This window comes from Pagrus pagrus (assembly GCF_965226575.1).
Source record: "Pagrus pagrus genome assembly, chromosome: 16".
Taxonomy (NCBI): Eukaryota; Metazoa; Chordata; class Actinopteri; order Spariformes; family Sparidae; genus Pagrus; species Pagrus pagrus.
Window position 1 is genome coordinate 18,595,849 of NC_140200.1, and position 21,174 is coordinate 18,617,022.

Here is a 21,174-nt window from a genome sequence, read left to right on the forward strand (position 1 = left end):
GCTTTGATCATAACTGTGAATTCATCCATAATCTAGTTTTCTCAACCCCTACGCTACAATTTATGGTCCAACCACTGACAAACACCTCAGTAGTGAAGCATAATTGCGCAAAAGACCTCCATGAAGGACTCAGACATGGCTGATATACTTTGTCGCTTCAGAGCCTCTACCAGTCTACTCCTCCTCTTTCAGTTATCCAACTTAAACACAGAGACAATAAAAAGCCAGAACAAGCAGTTCTGGTATGTTGTTTTTGGTTTATGAAGTACCTGGAATGACCTTTCTGATCAAAACAGGAATAAGATTCTGAAAGACATTAGAAAGGAGGCATTTAGTGGCTAATAAAGACAGAAACTGCTCATCAAAATCTCAAAGTGTTGATTAAGTTGACAAAAGAAGTAATATCTAGTTTTGACACCTCATCATGGACAAAAACCACACTGACGTCAATAGTTGGTTTGTAGACCACTGTTTTTTCGGCATCTCAGTTTTTTTCGGTGACCGCGAGAGCGTGGTGCTGGGGAGGATATCCCGATTAAATCAGTCTGAGAACTTGAGAACACACCTTGGTTGCGACTCAACAATCACGAGGTAGCCATGCACTAAAGCCTACCCTGCTTTGTCATCTATTTTACTCTAAATGGGACCATAGGATTTTTCCATTTCAGATTGTTTCATGTTGAGGAATTTTAGAGGAAGTATTGATGTTTTATAACCTTTAATAATCTAGTGACCCCTTAGATTTATCTTGGTACAGCCTTGATATTTTTGTTTGGTCTGATTGTTGTTTACTGTTGAGGCTAAATGGTTTAATGTACTTCGGGAAATACAGGGAAAAAGAAGTCTGTGTTACACCCCTACTTTCAGCTTTGATACATTAATCGTCTTGCATTAGAACTGAATATTGGAAAAGGTCGTAAAATCTGCAGACTAATCCAATATGAAGATAATTCCTCAGGGACACTGAGCTGGAATGACTGTCTCAGTAAAATATCTGAAACGACTTCAACATTCGCAGACCATGTAATGTAATTCTAAAATACAAATCCAATTCAGTGCAGCTTATACTATATAATTGACCAGCCAGAGGTGAAAGTGATCTGACCTGAGAGGAGGATGAGAAATATTAAAACAGCTGCTTCTCAGTTAAAAATAGCCAACTTACCGCATGTGTCTGGAACATCTGTGTGTAAATACTAAATTGTATTTGCAATTCTCCTCTTCTTTCTCTCACATTGTGAGATGCATTTTTTAATATCCGTCTAACATAATAATGATAATAAAGTCATACATGGACACCACATGTGTCCGTCACATCGTGTTTTCACGTGTTTGTGTATAAATGAGAGAACAGAGTGAAAGCAGTCACCTTCAACCAGACAGAAACTGCCCAACATCCTACTTGACTTTGAGGGGATGCCAGCAGCAGGAAGTCGGAAAGGAACTAAAGAAGAAAGAGTCTTTTTGTGAACTGCAGACGTGAAAGTCTTCCAGCGGTGAATGAGAATGAAATTACAGGATCTTAAAATCCGACAGGGAACAACCTGCTTTGCTTGACCTCACATCAAAAGGCAGCCGTTAGATTAATTTTTAAATGGATGAGTAAAAAAGGCTGGATTCATATCCGGAGTTAAGCTCAGTTAGCTCCAACTGGCTCAAAGATGAAATGTGTGTGAGATAAAGATTAAATTGGATTATTGCACCAGACAATGAGGATGTGCTACAACAGAGGAATAACAGACATGACATTGACAAACAGACAATAGACAATAGCCATGAAAAAAATGGGCTATTATTTTCTAGGTGTGTGAAGACTGAGTGGAGGGCAGTGGATATGGCATTCCCAGAGGATATGTTGGTTCTGAAGCATACTGGTGAGGGTCCAGGCCAAGGACATTACATTAAATCTGGACACTGCGTTGGAGAAAGAGTTCAGTGGTGCTTTGAAGCCAAAAAAGCTTGACTTCCCGGGCAAGAAAATACCTGGATCCTCCGTATTGTGGGGCCTATAGAAACTTCCACCGGCCGAGCAGGCTAACTTCTGGTGTAGCGCTAACTTGAATGGGGATAAAATAATTTAATCGTGCGGCTCTTCTAGACTTTCTAAATTTTATTGGATCAAATGGTGAGTAATCTTGCCCGGGTTGTGATGCTCAAAATCCACAGTTTTTTAAGCTCATGGGATAAAGTATTTTTGGGCTGCAGTGCATCGCGTGACGATGTAATTACACCATTTGGCCATTACGAAAACTGGACAGCCAACATCTATCATATGATCTGTTGTTAATAAAAAAAACAAACCCTGATGATTGCAGCTTTCATTATCACTGTTGAGTGTAGTTGCTCAGTTGACGTCATTGAGTGTACTACTGACCAGCTCACAATTTCAGCACAAATAAAAAAGGGGAAACATTTAAAAGAGGCATTCAAACATTTTCAGAAGTTCACACCAGATTAACCTGACAGCTGGCAGGAATTTCACAGCTCATTTATCAGTGACTGAGCTTGTGCTTCCTGCTGTGCTGAATGTGAAACAGCTCGGAGGAGACAGCTTTGCAATCAACCATGGTCGATCACAACAATTAACCAATCATGACGCATAATGTACACAACAATACACAAACAACACACACTGCCGAGCTCCAGCGGTGCAGCTGCATAGAAAGAACGCACTTTGATTATTTAGCACTGATTGTTTGTTTTTATTTTCGGCTTGGACAGTGAACCAGAGGGAGATTTGGCTGGCTCTGAGCATATCTTAATGTGTCTGCATGTTTGCAATATATTCTTTGTGGATTTATAGAGCAAGGGTGTCAGATGACTATGTTAAGGTGTTGGACCATTTCTTAGCATAAATGTCCTCAGGAGAGCGATGATGAAGTGCAAATCCAAATTATAAAGTTAGCCATTATTCAACTTGGAAAAGAAAAAAAAGCCAAATATGGACCAGACATCAGTGGAGACCAAAGCAGAACTGTCAGGAGAGTAAATACTGGACTCAAATCAAAAGTTGGAGAAATACACAACATCATTTCCCAATAAATGTGAGAAAAAACAGCAATAATTGGCTCACATGTAACATAACAACTATGTTAGACTATGGGTTTTACTGTGGTGCTCTTCAACCCCAACATAGCCAAAATCATTCAATTAAAAATCAAGATTCAATTCTTATAGCTTTATTCATTTTGTCACATAGTGTGTATCATTGAGACAACTTTGGCAGTGAATGTGCAGAGATAAAGCTTTAAGAGTTGAAAGTATTGGCAATTAAGGTAGTAAAATGAGCCAAAGGCCAAGGAAAAAGTTCATCTTCTTTAATAAGACAAAAACACCAAGGAGTGGAAAGGCTTAACAGGAGGGAGACAGGTTTTACGGAAAATGTCAATTTTGGTAAACAATGGTCTCGTCTAGATGTAACCCTAGCTTTGTGAAGCTCTTTTGTTTGTAGATTTGCACAGGTTGTTTCTTGATATAAAGTTTCCTTCAGGGCTTTCTGCCAAAAAGCTGTTCAAGCCCCGTGCAAAGTAATTTCAACCCAAACCATGATTTTATACTGACATTATGCTAAACCTAAACAACAAGTTTAATTGCCTTACTGCCCAAATAAACTGCAACTGAAAACTGACAAAAAAAAAACAACAACAAAAAAACAAAACTCTAAAAAGTAAAAAAATAAAAAGTTGACTCTTGGTTTCAGACAGTGAAAACCCCAGTGTTGTGGGGCAGAGTCCCATGTCAAAGACCCATTTATCGACCACAACCTCCTTGATTTAGACTTTGTCGCTCCACCTGGCTTCATCAAGCCTTTGCTGAATCAAGTGTGCATGTCTGAGAGTTTTGTTCTCATCAAGACACAACTGTACAAACAATCTGACAGTCATCCGGGACATGATGTCTTCAATTTGCAGCAAATATAAACACGTATCACAATTAATTTGACAGTGATGAATTTATGTTTAAAGTTCTGTTCTGCAGCATCTGAAGAAAACTGACTGGAGTTATTTTTTTGTGTTTCACTGGAAATGGTTGTGCTTCACTATTGTCACACAAACCACATGTCTGGGAGAAGGTCATGGACCCACGCTCACATCGCTGAATGCAACCTACTCATACAAAACTTGCTGTCATGGGTGAATGCCTGGTCATCGCCACTCACACAAGGTCCGATTCTGCAGCTGTGACAACATGAAGTACACATCTCTGCTTAACTACAGAATTAGACTCGATTTAATATAAATATCTTGAGTTTTTGTTTATAAAAGCTGTCTGGAATGTTTAAACTGAAGTGGAATGCAGTTGTGAACGAATAAGTGTAGTTTTTGCTGGTTTCTTTTGTTTATTTGGCCATTTTATGGAGGGTTAACCAACAGCGACTGTGCACTTTGCATTCATGTTGGGTGAGGTTGTGTGTGTGTGTGTGTGTGTGAGTGTGGAGTTCAGCCAGCTGTAACTCAGCTGCAGGAATGTCCAAATGAAGTGACAGCGGTGGCGGCGGTGGGTTTGTTTGATTTCTGAGCGTGGACCCCGTCTGATGTGGCAGACATCAAAGTGAGGCTCGCTGTGAGAGGCTGAATGACTTAATGTGTGTCTCTGTGTGTGTGTTCAATAGAAGTACCTGTTTTCTGGCTCCTGTTGGTGTGGAGCAACCGACTGTCACCACTAATACCCAGAGGTCCCTTTTACATACATTTAGAATAACAAAGTGCATAAAAGATTTCCTACAGCACAGGATTTTGGATTTCTTAGATTCTTAGAGAGTGTAATTTTTTGCCACTAAGGGTCTGTCAATCAAAACAAAACAAAAGACGTAACATCACGTGGGATCATGGGAGTTGTTGCTGCGGCTCTGATCCACATCCAGAGGTAGTATCAGAGCCGCAGCAGAGGCGATACGGTGTCTGTGTGAATGGAAAAGCCGGCAGTGCAGAACAGGGGTGTGTTGGTCTCATGGTGTTCACAGTCTGAAAGCTAAACAGATCCCTCACTCATCAAATAAAAGAAAAATTTCCCACACTTCCAACCCACAAAGCAACGTTACATGACCAAACAACAGTAATGCGGTAACTGGTAGTGTCTTTGGCAACTTATATGAGGGAAGAAATACTGCAGCTTTACGTGGAAAAGCCTCTGTCATTCTGTCTGTCCTACCGACTCTTCGTCACATTTCTGAACGAAAAACAGCCTGTCAGAGAGCAAGGCAGCTCCTGCAGTTGAATGGCGATGATTATGTGTTGCGATTTAGAGCAAAAAACCATTTCTTTGTCGCCTTCCACTATTGTGTTGTTGTAGTTACTGTCTCTGGCAACTTGTATGCTGTGCACTAATTTGCTTAGCTACACAGCCAATCAGAGAGATTTCTCTGGCTCTGACACCGATTCTATACATGTTCAACTGCTAACAAACCACCGACAAGGGCCGACTGCTGCCAACGGAGCGGGACACACCGCAACAACTGAGGTCACAACTGAGGTCACAAAAGCTCAGCGATGGCCTGTAAAATTTTATTCACTGGCTGATTGCAGACTGTCGACTTGGTATGACAGGACTTCCTTCCAATGTTTTAACACTATTCTATGATCAACAGGTGCCAAGAAAATGAGCAATTTGCCAGGAAAATGCAATGAAGAAGACTAGCTAACAAACAGCGATGTAAACAATGGAGGTTTCATGTTTTAATTGGCTTTCAAAAGTGTTTTATGAGGAAGGAAATGCATTCAACACGTTTATCAGACCTAAAGGATGCACAAAGAGAAGTATACATCGTTTCATTTTAGTGCAAATGTGCTGCAATAGTGGGCCAAAAGCACATCATGGTTTATTCTTACTATACGTTCCTCAATGAAGAACTGTTTTCTAAGAGTTTTTTGGGCTTCACTGAGCTCCAGCACCACAATTATCTCAATGAGAGTCCCCTGCAGTGAGTGTTTAACAGACTCGAGCAGAGCCTGCCCAGAGTCTTTGGAATCTGTTGTTGCTTAATTAGCCTGCTAGTAAAACAGAAAAAAAGCTTTAGAGGACTAATTTAGGCGCCTGCTATCGTGCTCTTTAAATCCCTGAAGCTCTAACACTCCCACTCCTGCAGATTTGAAAAATCACTGTAGCCGTTTATGGAGAGCTACATCAGTGAGGCCTGCTGCTTTTATTTGTTATTTACACACTGCTGTGTTCGACTTTATTGCATCTGATGACCTAATTTGGCTGGACTGAATGTGTGAAACTTTACAACTTGTTCTTTTCAAAGCTATGCTGTCAGATGGGTACGATAAGGTGCTTTACTCTTGTGAAAAAGTACAAGAAATCAAGCGTAAAGTCATTGTAATGATACATATAACTGATGCTGGTTGCCAGTTCTCTGGGTTTATACAAACAACCTCTTTAAAATGAACACTTGCTGCATTAGGGATGACAAATGTTTTGGGAATCATACCCAGACTTTTATTTCTTTAAATATACAAAATAATATACTCGCCATGCTAGCTGCTCTGTAAGGCTATACTACTTATATTCTCAAATGTGCTATCTGCTAGACAAAAGAAAACAAAAAGTTCTGAGTGGGAGCCATCAACACCTTTGTATAGTAATTGATTTATTAGCAAGTTGTAACTCTCTACTGTCAGCAATGTTGGTCATGTTAAATGCTGAAGACAACACACACACACACACACACACACACACACACACACACACACACACAAACAAGAGAGAGCGAGAGAGAGAGAGCGAGAGAGAGAGAGAGAGAGAGATAGAATGAGGTCTGGTCCAATTAGTCTTGACATGTTAATGACCTGTGCTTGACTTTGACTGCCTGAATGAGGCTCTACATTGACTTTTGTGTGTGTGTGTGTGTGTGTGTGTGTGTGTGTGTGTGTGCGCTTCTCTTATGATGGACTCCCACTGGGAACGCTGGACCATCTCCAGACTCTCTTCTATACAGAATCTCATTAGAAAAGGCTTTATAGTCTTAGAGTCAATTTAGGGGCCCTGGGTCTGTCTGTGACATAAATGTCTATATGTGTGCCTGCAGTCATATATGTGGTTTGTGGCCTGTTTGAATATCTGAATGAATGTGTCTCAGAATTATACCTTTTGTGCGCATTTGCTTTCATGCATTCAGTCCGTGTCTCTGTCTGCACTAACACATAAAAAAGTATGTGTGTGTGTACATGTGTGTCTCTTTTGGCGCGTGCTCTGGGTCTGTGATGGAGGATTTATTTTTTATTGCAGGGGAAGTGTGTTTTGGGAAGGAATTTCTCACCCCAGTCAGATGTAAACAAACCAAGTTCAGAAACACCTCATCCCCAAGTCCTGATCGTTTTCACACGGCGACGGGTGTGGTTCAAGACCTTTAAAGTTCCTCTTTAAAGTCGTCAGGAGTGGCACTTTGTGGTGTCAGATTTACCCTCTGAAGGTTTTTCTATGGACAAACCCAGCCAGACACATATGGTCCACATTCAAGACAGGTTTTTATCTTGTATCATGTTGAGAAAGAACGTGTGCTTTCTTAAATGACCTCAAAGGAGGTTAAGTAAGCTAAAGGTTGTGATTTTGGTAAAAATTTGCCTGCCATTGTTTTTCTAATGGTCAGGAATGTAGGATTTTTTAGTCTTATATGGAAGCAGAAGAAAAACCGCTGGACCAATATATATATATATATATACAGAAGTACATTCCACACATAAAATAGCAACAAGACAGCAAGTGCGGTTCAGGTTAAAGTTAAATTTGTATTTCTCAAGTGTGAGTGAGCTCATTTGCCACACAGGTTCTATATGTTAACAATTATATGACTTATGTTCTGTATAAGAACAACATATTGAGTGAAGAAGAAAATAGCAACAAAATAATCTACTTTACCTCAAGAGAAGGTAAGGAAGGTTCTACTCAATGTTGCTGGCAATATTTTTAACAATTATAAAGAATGGCGCTCAATAGAGTGCATACCTCCGCCAAGGCCCAATAGTCTCCTATTACACTCACTCACTGATTTTTCATCAAGATCGATGCATTATTCCCTGAGAACGAAAATGTTGAACAATGTCCTATGTTTCAATGTTACAGAAAGAAAAAATAAATAAAATAAAAAATCCCTGAACTCCCTTTGTTCAGAAAACTTTGCTACAGAAAACAATACTTAACACAATACAGTTAATGCTCTGATTTGGATTTACAAGATAATCATCATTACATTTTCATCTGATCTCACTGTTGTTGATGCACATCTAGAGATTGTTCATGCAACAGGGGCCAAGCAAGGCCATTGGTCAAACAAATTTCGAACAAAAAACGTTTCATCTTTGCGGGCTAAGCTTCATGGCGCGACAGAAAGGATGAGTCCTTTGGCAAGTCGAGGGGTCTCAGTTACTTGAAAAATGTCTAATTACAGCAGGACAGAGATGAGATAACGCTGTGGATGCTTTTAGAGAGCAGAGATTATAACTCATAAATTGAAAAAAAATTACTTGGGAGGAAAACGTTGGTGAATTTATTGCTAAACTTAAAATAAATCTTAATGGAAGTTATAGTTTTTCCGCGCAAGTAAATGAAATTGTTGCTGAATGATATATTTGTATTAGTTACAGAAGCTAGTGGAACATGAGCTAAACAGGAAGTGACATCATGTGTTCAGGTCTCCATGGAACACTGGTAGTAGTGGTTGCTACAGCAACAGCATGTTTAACTGAAACCAACTGCCAGTGTCAGAATAATGAGAGCCAAAACAGAGTTCAGCTGCAGCAGGAAAAGTTGATGTAAAACACAAAAGTGATTATGATAACATGCATGACCGAACCCAGGTTCAACAAACGTCAGATATCAAAATAACCCCGAGCTGTATCAGGGTCCAGGGAGTTGTGCCTATTTCTGCTTGGCAATAACAACCCTGTTACCGATCACTGGAAGACACAAACTCAAGCTCAAAGACTTCATGGCTTACAAGAAGAATAACAAACCCACCGTCATGTTTTCCAGCAATTAAATGGCTGAGGAAAGGAGCACAACCAAGCCAAACCTGTGAGCTGCATGTTTGCTCCAACTGGAAAACATGACTCAGATATACAGTATAAGCTGAAGAGAGGCATCTAGGCTGTTTAGGTTTTAAGACCTGCAGCATGTGGAGGGAAAATTACCCTGTAAACATCACTGGCTCGTGTCCTCAATCATACCTGTAAAATACTACAGGTACTTCTCGAATAATGTGCAACGCGGATGTAAATCATTGAAGGAATTTTACTGGCTGGATCAAAATGCACCACTTATTTCATATTTTGCATGATTGGATCCAGGATAGCAGGCAGTAATAGACCAATAGATCTCCATCCAGCTCATAAAAACAGATATAAAATGTGTAAATCCAGTTTAAACCTCCTGTCCTGAACACCCAGACAGTTATCAGTCCAAGCTCTGGCTACAGACCATACATGGGCCAATCTCTAGTTATTAGATGTGTTTGTTGGGTGTTTTACACAACCTGTTATTCTGAGAACTGACTCCAGATGTAGCGCAAGGTATTTGTAGGAACATCTGGCCAAAAATGTAACTAAAAACCTCCATAGAGAAAGGCAGGTTGTTTGAAGGATCTATGGCTCAGACTATTCCAAAAAAAATGTTTTTTGGCCACTTGGGGGCAGCAGAAACAAAATGCGAACACAACAGTGACATAATATCAAGTTCAGCTCCCTACTTACATAATCAACAAGCGCAACTGCTGTATATGTCTGGACATATTTACAATAGTGGCGATGCTACAATTTTACTGATTACTGTCATGAATGCTCCATAGCACTGCCTTCTGTATAGAGTTTGAGCGACTACTTGTGTAAGCTACCCTGGAAGATAACTGGTGTCCATTAATTGTGACATGGGTTCATTGTATGCCTGCAATTGGTTGTGGTTAGACACTACTGAACTTCTCTACCATCTACCTGATGGTAGAGAACTGACGCTTTGGGATTGTATTTCAGGTCGGCCGCCCTTCCCAAAGCATCATTTCTTTGACGAGTTGGGAATGTGACTCAAAAATCTACGTTCCTTCCATTACAGCAATTAAATATATATTTCTGTATTGGTTGTATTAAAAAAGAAAAAAAAAAACATATTTCAGCCCAATGTCTCTCTTTTCCTGCCCTGCTGTAATGTTTTACGGTGTCTTATCTGCAGATTCTTTGGATGCACTCAGCGATAAAAACATCTGAAAGAGCTCAGGAGCTTTCTATAAAAGGTTTATTCTATTCTGCTGCCGATTCTTCTGGCATTATTATTCATGGAGGGACAACAGAAAACTCTGCATCTGGTTTCTTTTTAGAAAAGTTCTGCAAATCTTAAGATTATCACATGTGATATGGGCCAATAAAGCAGAGTTCATGAAAAAGACTGCTACTGGAGTAAGGAGGAAGAATTTTCTCACTCAGGCACCTACTCAGGTTATAGGCCACAGGACTTCTGGGAAGTTAAATCTTCAAAAGTTACATCATGCCACCCTTAAGGCTGCCAACATGCACAGTTCTCCAGTGCAGCTTTAATGCCAAAAAGACAAAGCATGTCTTTTAAGTGACGGCCCTCCTCTTGAACTGTGTCAGCCAAAACAAGTGACTACAAAGACAAAAAAGTGTCTCCAGCAGGCGCCAATGAGATGATAGAAGTCTCGGTTCTGGCTCAGGAACATTTCAGCAGTCTATCATGGGAATTGAACATGTGACCTTTCAATTGAGCAGTCTCTCCGCTGAGCTCTGTCCTATCTGCGTGGAGATAAGCTTGTAGAAAAAATGGACAGATAATGGAGCAGGATTCAGCTGTCTCTTTCATCCTCTGTCTCTGTTTCTGTTTATCACCCGCCCCCCTTCACTTGACAAAAAATAAGATTTAGGATCAGGATTGCTGACACAATAAATATTTGACTAATCATGCCATGAATGCAGATGTTTTCAGCCAAAGACGAGGCTCCATCATTCTGCTGCCGATGAAATATGGACGTGTTTAAATGCTCGGGCAGAGACATGAAGTTGGGAGAAGGCCAGGGAGGCGACGTAAGAGTCGAAGTCAAGTGAGAATTCAAACAGAAAAGAACGGAGAGTTGAATCTGTGTTCACATTGGAAACCTGGCAGCTGACGTGAGTGTTTGTGCGCGCATCACATCGATGTGTGTTTGTGGCGACAGGGCCTCCCCTGCAGTTACGCTGGAGCCACTTAGCTTTTGGATGGCCGGCATTTAATTTAAGAGAGGCCGGTTGAAAAGCCCGGTTTGATTGCTTTTCTAAAACAACTTCATCTAAAAGCCTTAAATAACCGAATACCTCTGAGACGACAACAAAGCCGATCCAAACTCTTAACTACATCTCTGTGCCTGGGAATACACACACAGCCACAGTCATTTAATGGCATCAGCCGTGTGGTTACGGCATGCGTGGGTAGCTCGGGGGAGAGCAGGTCTTGAAATGAAATTAGGATTAGTGAGAGCAGTTTATTCCTCCAGGATCTTGCTGGTTTGAAGCCAGACAGCTCTTAAACCTGTTTCTGGGTCGGCCACTTCTCTTTCTATCTCTATCTTCCTTAATTTTTGTGCCCTTCTAACCTCTCTTCCTCTCTCTCTCTGTTTGGCCTCCTCTTTTCTAATAGCAGAGTTGACATTTACAAGGAGGCCACAGCAGGGTTCTTAGAAGGTAACAGCCATAAAGTCTGACACACCTCCAAAGCTTTCTCATTCACACACACACAGAGGAGAGAATTGGCCATGAGGCTACTGCGGCTTCATGCCAGGGTATTTCCAAATGAAGCGGGAGGAGCTGCAGCGGTGTGAGCTCTGAAGACGCTGGAACCTATTACGGCGCTGTATCACACGCCGAGTGATATGAAATAACAACAGCTAATGCCGATTTCCATAACTCACAAGCCCAAATTTCCACATACAGTTTCACTTATTTACGTGCCAATCAGTGAGACATGTGATGTTTGAAAGACATGTTTGTGCCTCCAAACCTAGCTTTGGAAGTTTGTAAAAGTGGTTTAGGACTTGGTGGTTTCCATTATTTAGGAAATGTTCTGGTGGGTAAATGAATGACTACCTGCCCTTTTAGATTACATAATGCACCACTGAATGTTCCCTGAGCAAAGCATGACTGCTCTACTGGTTTAAAGCTAAAATATAGAACTTTTAGCCTTGAGTCCCGCTTTTTAAATCCTTCTCACCTCTTTATTTTACACCTCATTCTTCTTCTTCTTCGAAACAGCACCTAACTTGAACATGATGTGATTCAATAGAAGGACTAACTTAGAGACAGTAAATGATAAATAGATATAACCTTGTAACCTTAGTAGCGCTCTCCTACTGTTGATCGGATAAACAGAAGGTTCCTTCTATCACCTGCAAAGTATATTTTGAATGTCCCTGCTTTTTTACAAATAGCTTTTAATGGTGCCTTTCCAGATGGTTCGGTGGAACAAACATCTGGTTCGTCAAGTGAAAGGCAAGCACAAACGGACAATACTGTTGTTTTAGAGTTGCAACACACCAGCCGAAGTACCAATGGAGAGCAGTTAGAGGTGCAGTATGTAAGAGTTGGCCACCTGTCAAATTCATACTCCAAACAAGTAGTGGTAGTACATCACCTGAGTAACGGCTAACTGCTGCTTACTGTAGCTACTGTTAGCTAGTTAGCTCAGTTAGCTGTGCAGCTAGCAGCCCTACTAGCCGGCTATGCCCGGATTGTGAGTGCCCAGCACCAGGGGAACATTAGTGTTGTTTACCATCCGTCTACTACCTCTTGAGTTACAAACTAGCAAGGGGGCTAGGGCAGCTGGTTAGCAGGCTAACTTTAATAGATATCTCTGTATCACAATAAATAGACATCTTTGACATAACATCAAATTGTCATTTCTTCAAATTCTGAATTACAATTCTTACATAGTGCACCTTTAAGGACTTGCTATTAGAGTATCATGTTTAAATTGGTAACAACCCAAAATGCATCACATCAGGAATAAATGCCTCTAAATTGCCCGCAAAAAATGCAAAATCCAAACAATCAAGCGAGTATCGTTTAAGTACTATACCGCACTTCCTGTACAATCAACTGGTTTTCACTTGATTTACAGTCAACAGATGCTGAACGCTGAAAGCTGAACCCTCACAAGCTGTACAAACCAAATTATCATGGCCTTGATCTCCTATAAAATCAGTTGTGATGCCAAATTATGAATCAGGCCAAAGGTGGAGCTGTTTTTTCATCACCCTGAGAAGCCTTCATGAAAAACAGTCTCTAAAGTGAAACCCTCTGCAGATTGAAACCTGGCATTTCAAGGGAACCCTGCTGTACAAAGATGGCGGTCTCTGTCACGCTTTAACTGCTCTCTGTCTTTCATGTAGCTGTCTTAAAGGTCAATCCTGTCACGCTTCCAAACCGCTGCAACAAACGTAACTTCATATGTGGGACTGAAGTTAATACCTGCCACACATTTTGAACTGTCCGTTGGCAGCAGGAAGCACAGAGGTCAAATGTGCACTGAACCTGGAAAACTGATTTCACAATTCAGATTAGAAAACTCTCCGAGGGCAGAGTGAAGCTGCATTAAACAGACACGGATCTGCGGGACTTTTGCCATTAAAACATTACAAACTCTAAAATAGTAGTAGGTGAGTCCATAAAATCACCAAAAGGCCTATACATTACTACAGTTTATGTTGTGCTTTAAATGATTGTTTAGTCATTGTGTGTGTGTGTGTGTGTGTGTGTGTGTGTGTGTGTGTGTGTGTTCTCAATGCTAAACGAGAACAGACAGTTTAAGAGGGGTATAGGGTTTCAGACCGCAACCCAGAGTGTTGCCTCAAACTAACTGAGCTGGGTTTTTTTGCTGCATGTGTGCATATGTTCATGTGTGTGTCCTTCATTACAATTCAACCTTGAGGAATGGGTGATGTCATCTGCGTAACAGAGCTCTGAGAGCTCTTAGAACAAAGGGTGGACAATATGCTTTCTTTCTCGATGTGTACAAACCACGCCTTTTTCATACTGTTCTTACCATTCCATCTTCTTCTTTAACTGCTACTTACTTTGTATTTCTGAGACAAAGTAATGATGAAGGAAAGTCATGAAGACGGGTTGAAGACAGTTCTGATACAGCACCAGTAAATAACAGATGATGTATTCACACTGTATGAACAACCCTGTCTATTGCGTATAATATTCGCTCTGATATAACAATCATGTCTGATGTAAACTGAACCTTCCTAAATCCTCCAATAATAGTTGAGCAAGCTTGGTACCTAGATGAACCTCTGTCAACTCTCCCATTTCCTTTTAAACGTATATGCTATGTGCTCTGTTTGTCTATGTTAAAAAGAAAATCAAGTTAAGAAGATGGTTAAAAGATGTTGCTCGGGGACCTGTGAAGGCAACACGCAATACCTTCGACCATGTGGAATGTATTTTGTTTGTTCTGTTCCCAAAACCGAAGATGACTTTTGTCTCTGTAAAGAGTAGACCTCACTGTCGGCGCTTGGCAACTGCAGAAGTACTGCCTGGAGTTCAAGTACCCCTGGTTGGAAATCCCTAGCATAAAAACCGGTCCATTGTTAAAATGTTTGTGGGGATCAAAGAAGTGTTTTACGGTTGTCAAAGAGCTAATGGCAGAACATGAATCCACATCCTACCTGCCAGGCAGAGTCCAAAGATGGTCAGAAGAACCAGGATGTAGAGGGAGACGATGGCGTACTTGATGGCTGAGAGGGAGTTCAGGTGACTGCAGCACTGATCCTGCTTCCTGCGACGCTTAGCAGAACCTGGTGAGACAGAAAAATTAGGATAAGAAACTGGAGAAAAGTCCACACGGAGGTGGATATGTTTTTGGAATGCGGCAGGTTTTTCTCATGAATGAAACAGCAAGCGTTTATTAATGCTGTTTGAAAATCTGTTTGGTCTTTTGTGTTCTACAAAACCAAACCATTCTTCTGAAAGCTTGTTAATTAGTGGCTGGGAAAGTATGAGTGAGGCAAGGGGAGTTTGAAACCAACAAAGGTCATGTTTTCCAGTTATTTCCTTTGTCTGGATGAAGAAATGTTGGGAAAGTCCAAAGAAGCAAGAACTTCTAGAAACTTAATGACGACAGTGCACACAGTCATATTATTTACCTCATAGCAATCTGTTGAAAACATGCTCTCGACTAGAAGTAAGCATGCAGCAAAAACACTTTTCTTGGTTTAGTGGTCTAAAACTGAATTGCATTATGACAATATAAACTGCACACACACACACACACGCACGCACAGTGAGTAGCTACAGTATTACTATAATTCATGTCACCACATCACACTCCTCTCAGGGTCAAACAGATGTTGGAGAATTAGTCTTGATAAAAGTGACAAAGTGTTTTTACTGTGTGTATGTGCATATGTGTGTGTGTTTCTCTGTGTGTGTGTGTCATAGAGAGGCAGGAGGCAGGGGTTCAGCTGTTGATGTTGAGGGAACATTCCCTTCAGGTCAAGAGGATAAAGAGATTTTCAAGGGTTGTTCTGGAGCCACATCCTTCATCAGTCATTAGAATAGGAATGTGATATTCCTTTTAAAATGTTTTCAGACATCAGCACATGTGGCTACTAACAAATTGTTACATACCTGGAGATTAGGGCAACAAAAAGAAAAGCTTAAATAAAAATATAAAGTGTTATTTATATAAAGGCTGACTCTCTGAATTTATATTTTGCAAAGCTCTGCACCTCTTGCCAAACCTTTCAAGCTTTGTGTTGTAATGAAGCTTGACATGGCCTATGCAATTTACAGCAACAAGAGAGGCAGATTTGCCATTCAGTTCATAGCAATTCTTTGGACCAGAAGTCCTTGATTTCAGACATAAGTGGACAAAGACAAACACTGGTTGAATATTACATTTTTCCAGCTGATTTGACTGAAGTGAGAGCACTGTAAATGGCTTTACCACACTTGTCACATTCACCCATTCACACACACATTCATACTCTGATGGCAGAGGCTGCTATGCAAGGTGCCAACTTCTCATCAGGAGCAATGTGGAGTTCAGTATATTGCTCAAGGATACTTCGACATGCAGCTGGGGGAGCCAGGGATTTGAACCAGCGACCTTCCGATTACTAGACAGCCGCCCAAGTGTAAAAAAGTCTTTAGTATATGTATATAATTGCTACATTTATCATGTGCTAACTCTGAGGCAAAAAAGATTGAAGCTAATATTTAGCTTTGTCAAGTTAGCCCTATTACAAGTAGAAACGTCCATAGCATCACCCTGTTATTTCTTCATTTCTACGTTAACACAGCTGGGATGCTCACTATGATTCAGAAAAACAGATTTAGAAAAGTTCTAACAAATCCAATAAACAGCAGGATTGTGCTATATAGGCTTGCATTTGGGATTAGCTGCCACACAATGGATGCGTCAGTCCTGAACAACGTAATCCTAATTAGCCACTCAAAATTATACGCTTAGCTAACAACAGAAGCAATCAATATGAATAGGCAAAAGAAGACATTGGCTTTGAAAGTCTTTGGTTAGCATGGATTTGGTACGGCTAACGTCTTTAGAATTTTGAGAAGACTCTTTACCGAAAATCCGACCTTGTAACGGTTGCTAGGCTACAGTATGATGGTTGGGGGGCGGGGTTTAGGGTACCTAAACTGTCACCAAATATCAATAAAGAAATCTATCTGAGTAGCCTACCAGTGCTTTCAACACATTACTGGCTCAGGAGATCTGACAGGTGTCTCTGGGAAATCACTGTGTCCATTTGACATTAACATTATGATGAATATTACACCCGCTGGGATATTATGAGGATATAATGAGAATCAGTCTTCCTGTGAGCAGTCATGATGTTGGCTCATGTCTGACTTTAATATATAAACACTGATCGTGCAGCGAGGCCTCACAACGGTATGGTTTCATTTGGACCATGACAATCTGTCAGTGGATTGTTTCTGATGCACACACACACACACACACGCACACACTTTCCCTCTATGATGAAGCACACACACGTTCCTCCAGCGTAAAACAAACACAGCTGGCTCAGATGTGTGCGTGTCATATGGATGGAATGCATAGAAACAGAAATTGCACTCCAAGCGAGTCTGCCTCTCAAGTTAAACTCATGCTGAACTTCAAAACACATTTTACGAGAAAGAGACAAACAAGTGCACATCATACACCTTCATAAAAACCAGCAGGGCAAATAAAACCAGCAGTCCGGAGCTCGAGTGGGGAATTATAACATTGTTTTCTTTCTTATGACGTTTATTTCTCCAGCATTTTTGGTAATGCACTTGTCTGCTGTCATCCCAAGAGTTAGATGAGAAGATTGATTTGATATCACTTTCCTAGTGCCTTTAAAGGTTCAGTGTGAAGGATTAAGAGGCAATTCCGAGATAGCAAAATTGTTGTGGTCCAGATCTGGCCCACACTTGACATGTTCTTCTGGCCCAGTTGTTGTTTGCCAGATCTGAGCCAAAAGCAAAAAAAAAAGCCCCAAACTGGTCCAAATCTGGGTCACAGTTCATTACTCTTCTGATGGGCTGGAGCTGGGCCAGTTCTGGTTTATTGGGATCGCACTTGGCTTGACCTTTTATTCAAAAAGGGAAACCAGAAGACTGAGGAGTGCAGATATACATCTCTTTCCACGCAATTCTTGCAAATACAGCCACTTGAAATCTAGAATATGGGAGAAATCATCAATATAACAGCGACAGGCTCTTTTTTGGTGTCTCTTCTTATGAACAGTCAATGAGACTGGTGGAAGTCTCCCAACGATGGGCTCCACCGGCGACACACCGCAAAAACTAGGACAGCAGATGCTAACGGATAGCCCAGACCCTGGCTCTGAAGACACAGGCTCCTAAAACCAAACTGAGGCCTGTTTCTGTGGTTTTCACAGAAAAACACAGCACAGTGCAGTGAAAATAAGATGTTTCAAAGATGTTCAGTGACGCTTTGGAGTTTCTCCAGTTGACATTAGCAAGACAGAAGAGTCAATATTTATATATCACATAACTGTAAACACATTTGGAAATTAAATTATTGCGGTGCTGTATGTTCTGACTCATCATCATTGTCTGTGGTGTGGCGAACATACTGTACTGTTTAGACAACGAGGCTGGATTTAATAAACAGATTAGACGGGGATTAGCCAACTTGGGAGGCCTTTTTAATAGCGAAGTTGGAGTCGCAACAATAAATGTTGACCCGATTTGACACATATCACAAGTCTGTATACTTCAAGTAGGTCCAGCATGAGTCAGTTACTGGCGCTACCTGTGTGTGAATTTATAAGGGCAGGGCATTGTTCCTGTTGCATTAACTTTCCTAATCAAACACATATGTGCCACAGATTTCATAAAAGTCAAGCACTGACTCTGTATTTCCCAAAACAACACAGAAAATGCTTGAAATGCGCTAATTTGTGTGTATATTTTAACGTCAACATATCATTGTCAAATTTATTGTAATATGCTGTTATAATTACAAGTGAGACCATGGTGAAGAGGCTTGTGTTAGTGCCACAGTTAACAACCTTTACACCAAATTAAACTCTGAACTTTCTTCCTGGATGAAAACCTGTTTTTACCCACAATGCACAGGGTGTTTAACTGGTCCTTTAGTTGTGTGAATAATGACTGGCTCACACTCTTACAGAAACCTCCCGACTGCTTTGTTTCTCCTAAACCCCAAAGAAATAAACTGTACCACGGTCGGGAATATCTCCTCTAATTGAACGAGGTGTGAAAATGTTCCAGGATTAGAGGAGCTGGACGAGGACGATCTTTCTGATGTGTGAGGCCATTGTCCACTTTCCATTAAAATGTCAACAAATTCTCCAGTTAATGTTCACTTAAGACTTTCCCACCGAACTCGCAGAGCTCTGGGTCGAAACCTGAGAACACCAGAGGGTCAACTGTGGATGTGTAGCAGCTGCACCTGTATATTTACACACACACACACACATACACACACACACACACACACACACACACACACACACACACACACACACACATTTGCACAGATGTTGCTCCTGGACATTCCTGGCTTTCATAGGCGATCATAGAAAGAGGAGAGCGAATGCCAAGTGGTGACAGCATTGCCTCATCTCGTGTGTGTAAGCGTATTTGACCTGAGTCTGTATTGGTTATTAGTGTGTGTGGGTGTTTCTGTTTACATACAGAAACGGTTCTGCAGAAAGTCCCTGGAAGTTCTGAAAATCAATCATTGTGTGCCAAAAGATCATTTCAGATTTCTGTGCCTAAATAGTCAAGTAATTGTTGGAGATTAAGAAAAATGATCTACAATATGCAGTGCAACAAGTCTGTACTGGTATTTCTTTTTTGCCTACTTCAAGAGATTCAGGTGCATAATCGACAGCTCATTCGTCTCTCTTTTCTCTCCTGCTATACCTATACAATAAAAGCTTTTCCTCGTTTCCTGATATTTTCTTCTCTAGTGCCTGGACTGCCGTTGGAATCACCAGGTTGGAAATAAAAATCTAGATTTGGGGTGAAAATCCCTCCAAAAAAGGGAAATAACAAGACATGCGATAGCTCAGTGTTTCCAGTTTACTGCTGTCAAACTCTCGTCGTTACCTTCATCACACAGGTTGAGTTTGGACAGGTTGTGTCCGTCGTAGGCCTCTTCATACATGGAGCCGTTCTCCCTCTCTTCATATGTACTCAGATACATGGCCTTGTTCTCCATCTCCTCCTGACTGAAGAGAAAAGATACACACAGTGAGATTTACGACCCACAGCTCATTAGGGGTCACTGACTTGTTTGATGAATATGAAAATAATGTTAATTATGTGATAATAATCAGATCCAAACCACATCAATCTTTTGGATGGATGGTGTTCAATGCCAACAGCAAAGAGTTCCAGATGTTCAAAATTCAGAATTTAGATATAAACACAACACACTTATGGATTTGGGTAAGACGCATAGTGAGGTTCAGGGTTATGAAATGCATTCAGCCAGTGAGGGTCCGACAGGTGTACAGGACAGTTATAGAAATCTAAATATGAGTGTTTGTTTGCGTTGGTGCCCTCTAGTGCTGTGACCCAGTTGTGAGCGCTCTGACTGTCTCTGTTGCACTTTTCAAGCCACAGCACAGTCAGAGACACACATTATGTGCATGTACAGACACACTCGCACACAAATGTAGGTCCAAGCTAAACAAACAGAAGGAAATCCTCGTGGTGTGAGCTCTGTGGCTGTCTCCAGACCAGCGTTATGTGATTTGTTTCTTCCGCCAACAGAGTTGGACAGCGGTTGTGTTTTTGCAACATTTCATCCGTCTGCTTGCCTTTTAGCAGGATATTAAAAACAGAAAAAAAAGCTCTGATGTGCATAAAGCATTGCAGAAAGGTCCATCACAGGGTGAGAAAGAACCATTTAATCTTTTATATAAACTACACAAGGAGTGTATGTGGAAGTGGCTGCTGCATCAGAAGAGGTCAACCTTCATTATTACAAACCATACTGAAGTTCTGATGGAGATAAACTGCTCCGATAATTTTTCCAAAACAAGCTACAGGGTTTGAATGTCATCCCAAATGGAAATGGTTACTCAACAAATACAGAGCTGATAGCCACAAAGTGAATCCATCCATTCACACATCCTATTTCCACCATTTATCCATGTTGCATTGGCAGCAGAAAAAGCAAAGTGGTCCACATAGCCACGTCCTCCAACCCTTCAAGGGAGGTCCTGAGGTGTTCACAGGCCAGTGTGTTCTCGAGCCTGCCCCTGGGTCTCCTCCCAGTACGATCCTGAAGGAATCCTGATCAGATGCCCAGGAAAAACCTCAACTAAGTCCTTTCAACACAAGAAAACAGCTGTTCTTCTCTAAGCTCCACATCCTGTCCGTCAAACTTGAGATTTCAGTACACTTGGCTCAAATCACATGGGAAGGATGGCAGAGTTGGGAAAGATTATCTTGCTGACTATGAGGCATCCATGTTTGTACAGCTTTACAGAACTGCTGTATTATTAAGCACCACGTCAGCTGCATGCAAGCTTTTAGAAAAGTTTCCCAGTCGTCATTACGACTTTGATGATATGGAAACAAAATCAAAACCGGTATTAGAGTAACGTCCACATCACTATGGACACGGCTCAAATCTTCCAGTTGAACTCCTGTACAATAGTGTACCCTTCAGATAATAGCC

General features: G+C 41.0%; 1 protein-coding gene across 1 annotated transcript in view; it reads right to left on the reverse strand.

Annotated features, from left to right (window-relative positions):
* scara5 (scavenger receptor class A, member 5 (putative)) overlaps positions 1 to 21,174 on the reverse strand; it is a 78,325-nt gene that overhangs the window by 52,424 nt on the left and 4,727 nt on the right. Inside the window, exons 2-3 of the mRNA XM_084377706.1 lie at positions 19,593 to 19,714; positions 14,645 to 14,773 (exon numbers count right to left, since the gene is read on the reverse strand). Of these exons, the coding sequence (XP_084233832.1) occupies positions 14,645 to 14,773; positions 19,593 to 19,704 (241 nt within the window). The 5' untranslated portion in view covers positions 19,705 to 19,714. The remainder of the gene's footprint in view (positions 1 to 14,644; positions 14,774 to 19,592; positions 19,715 to 21,174) is intronic.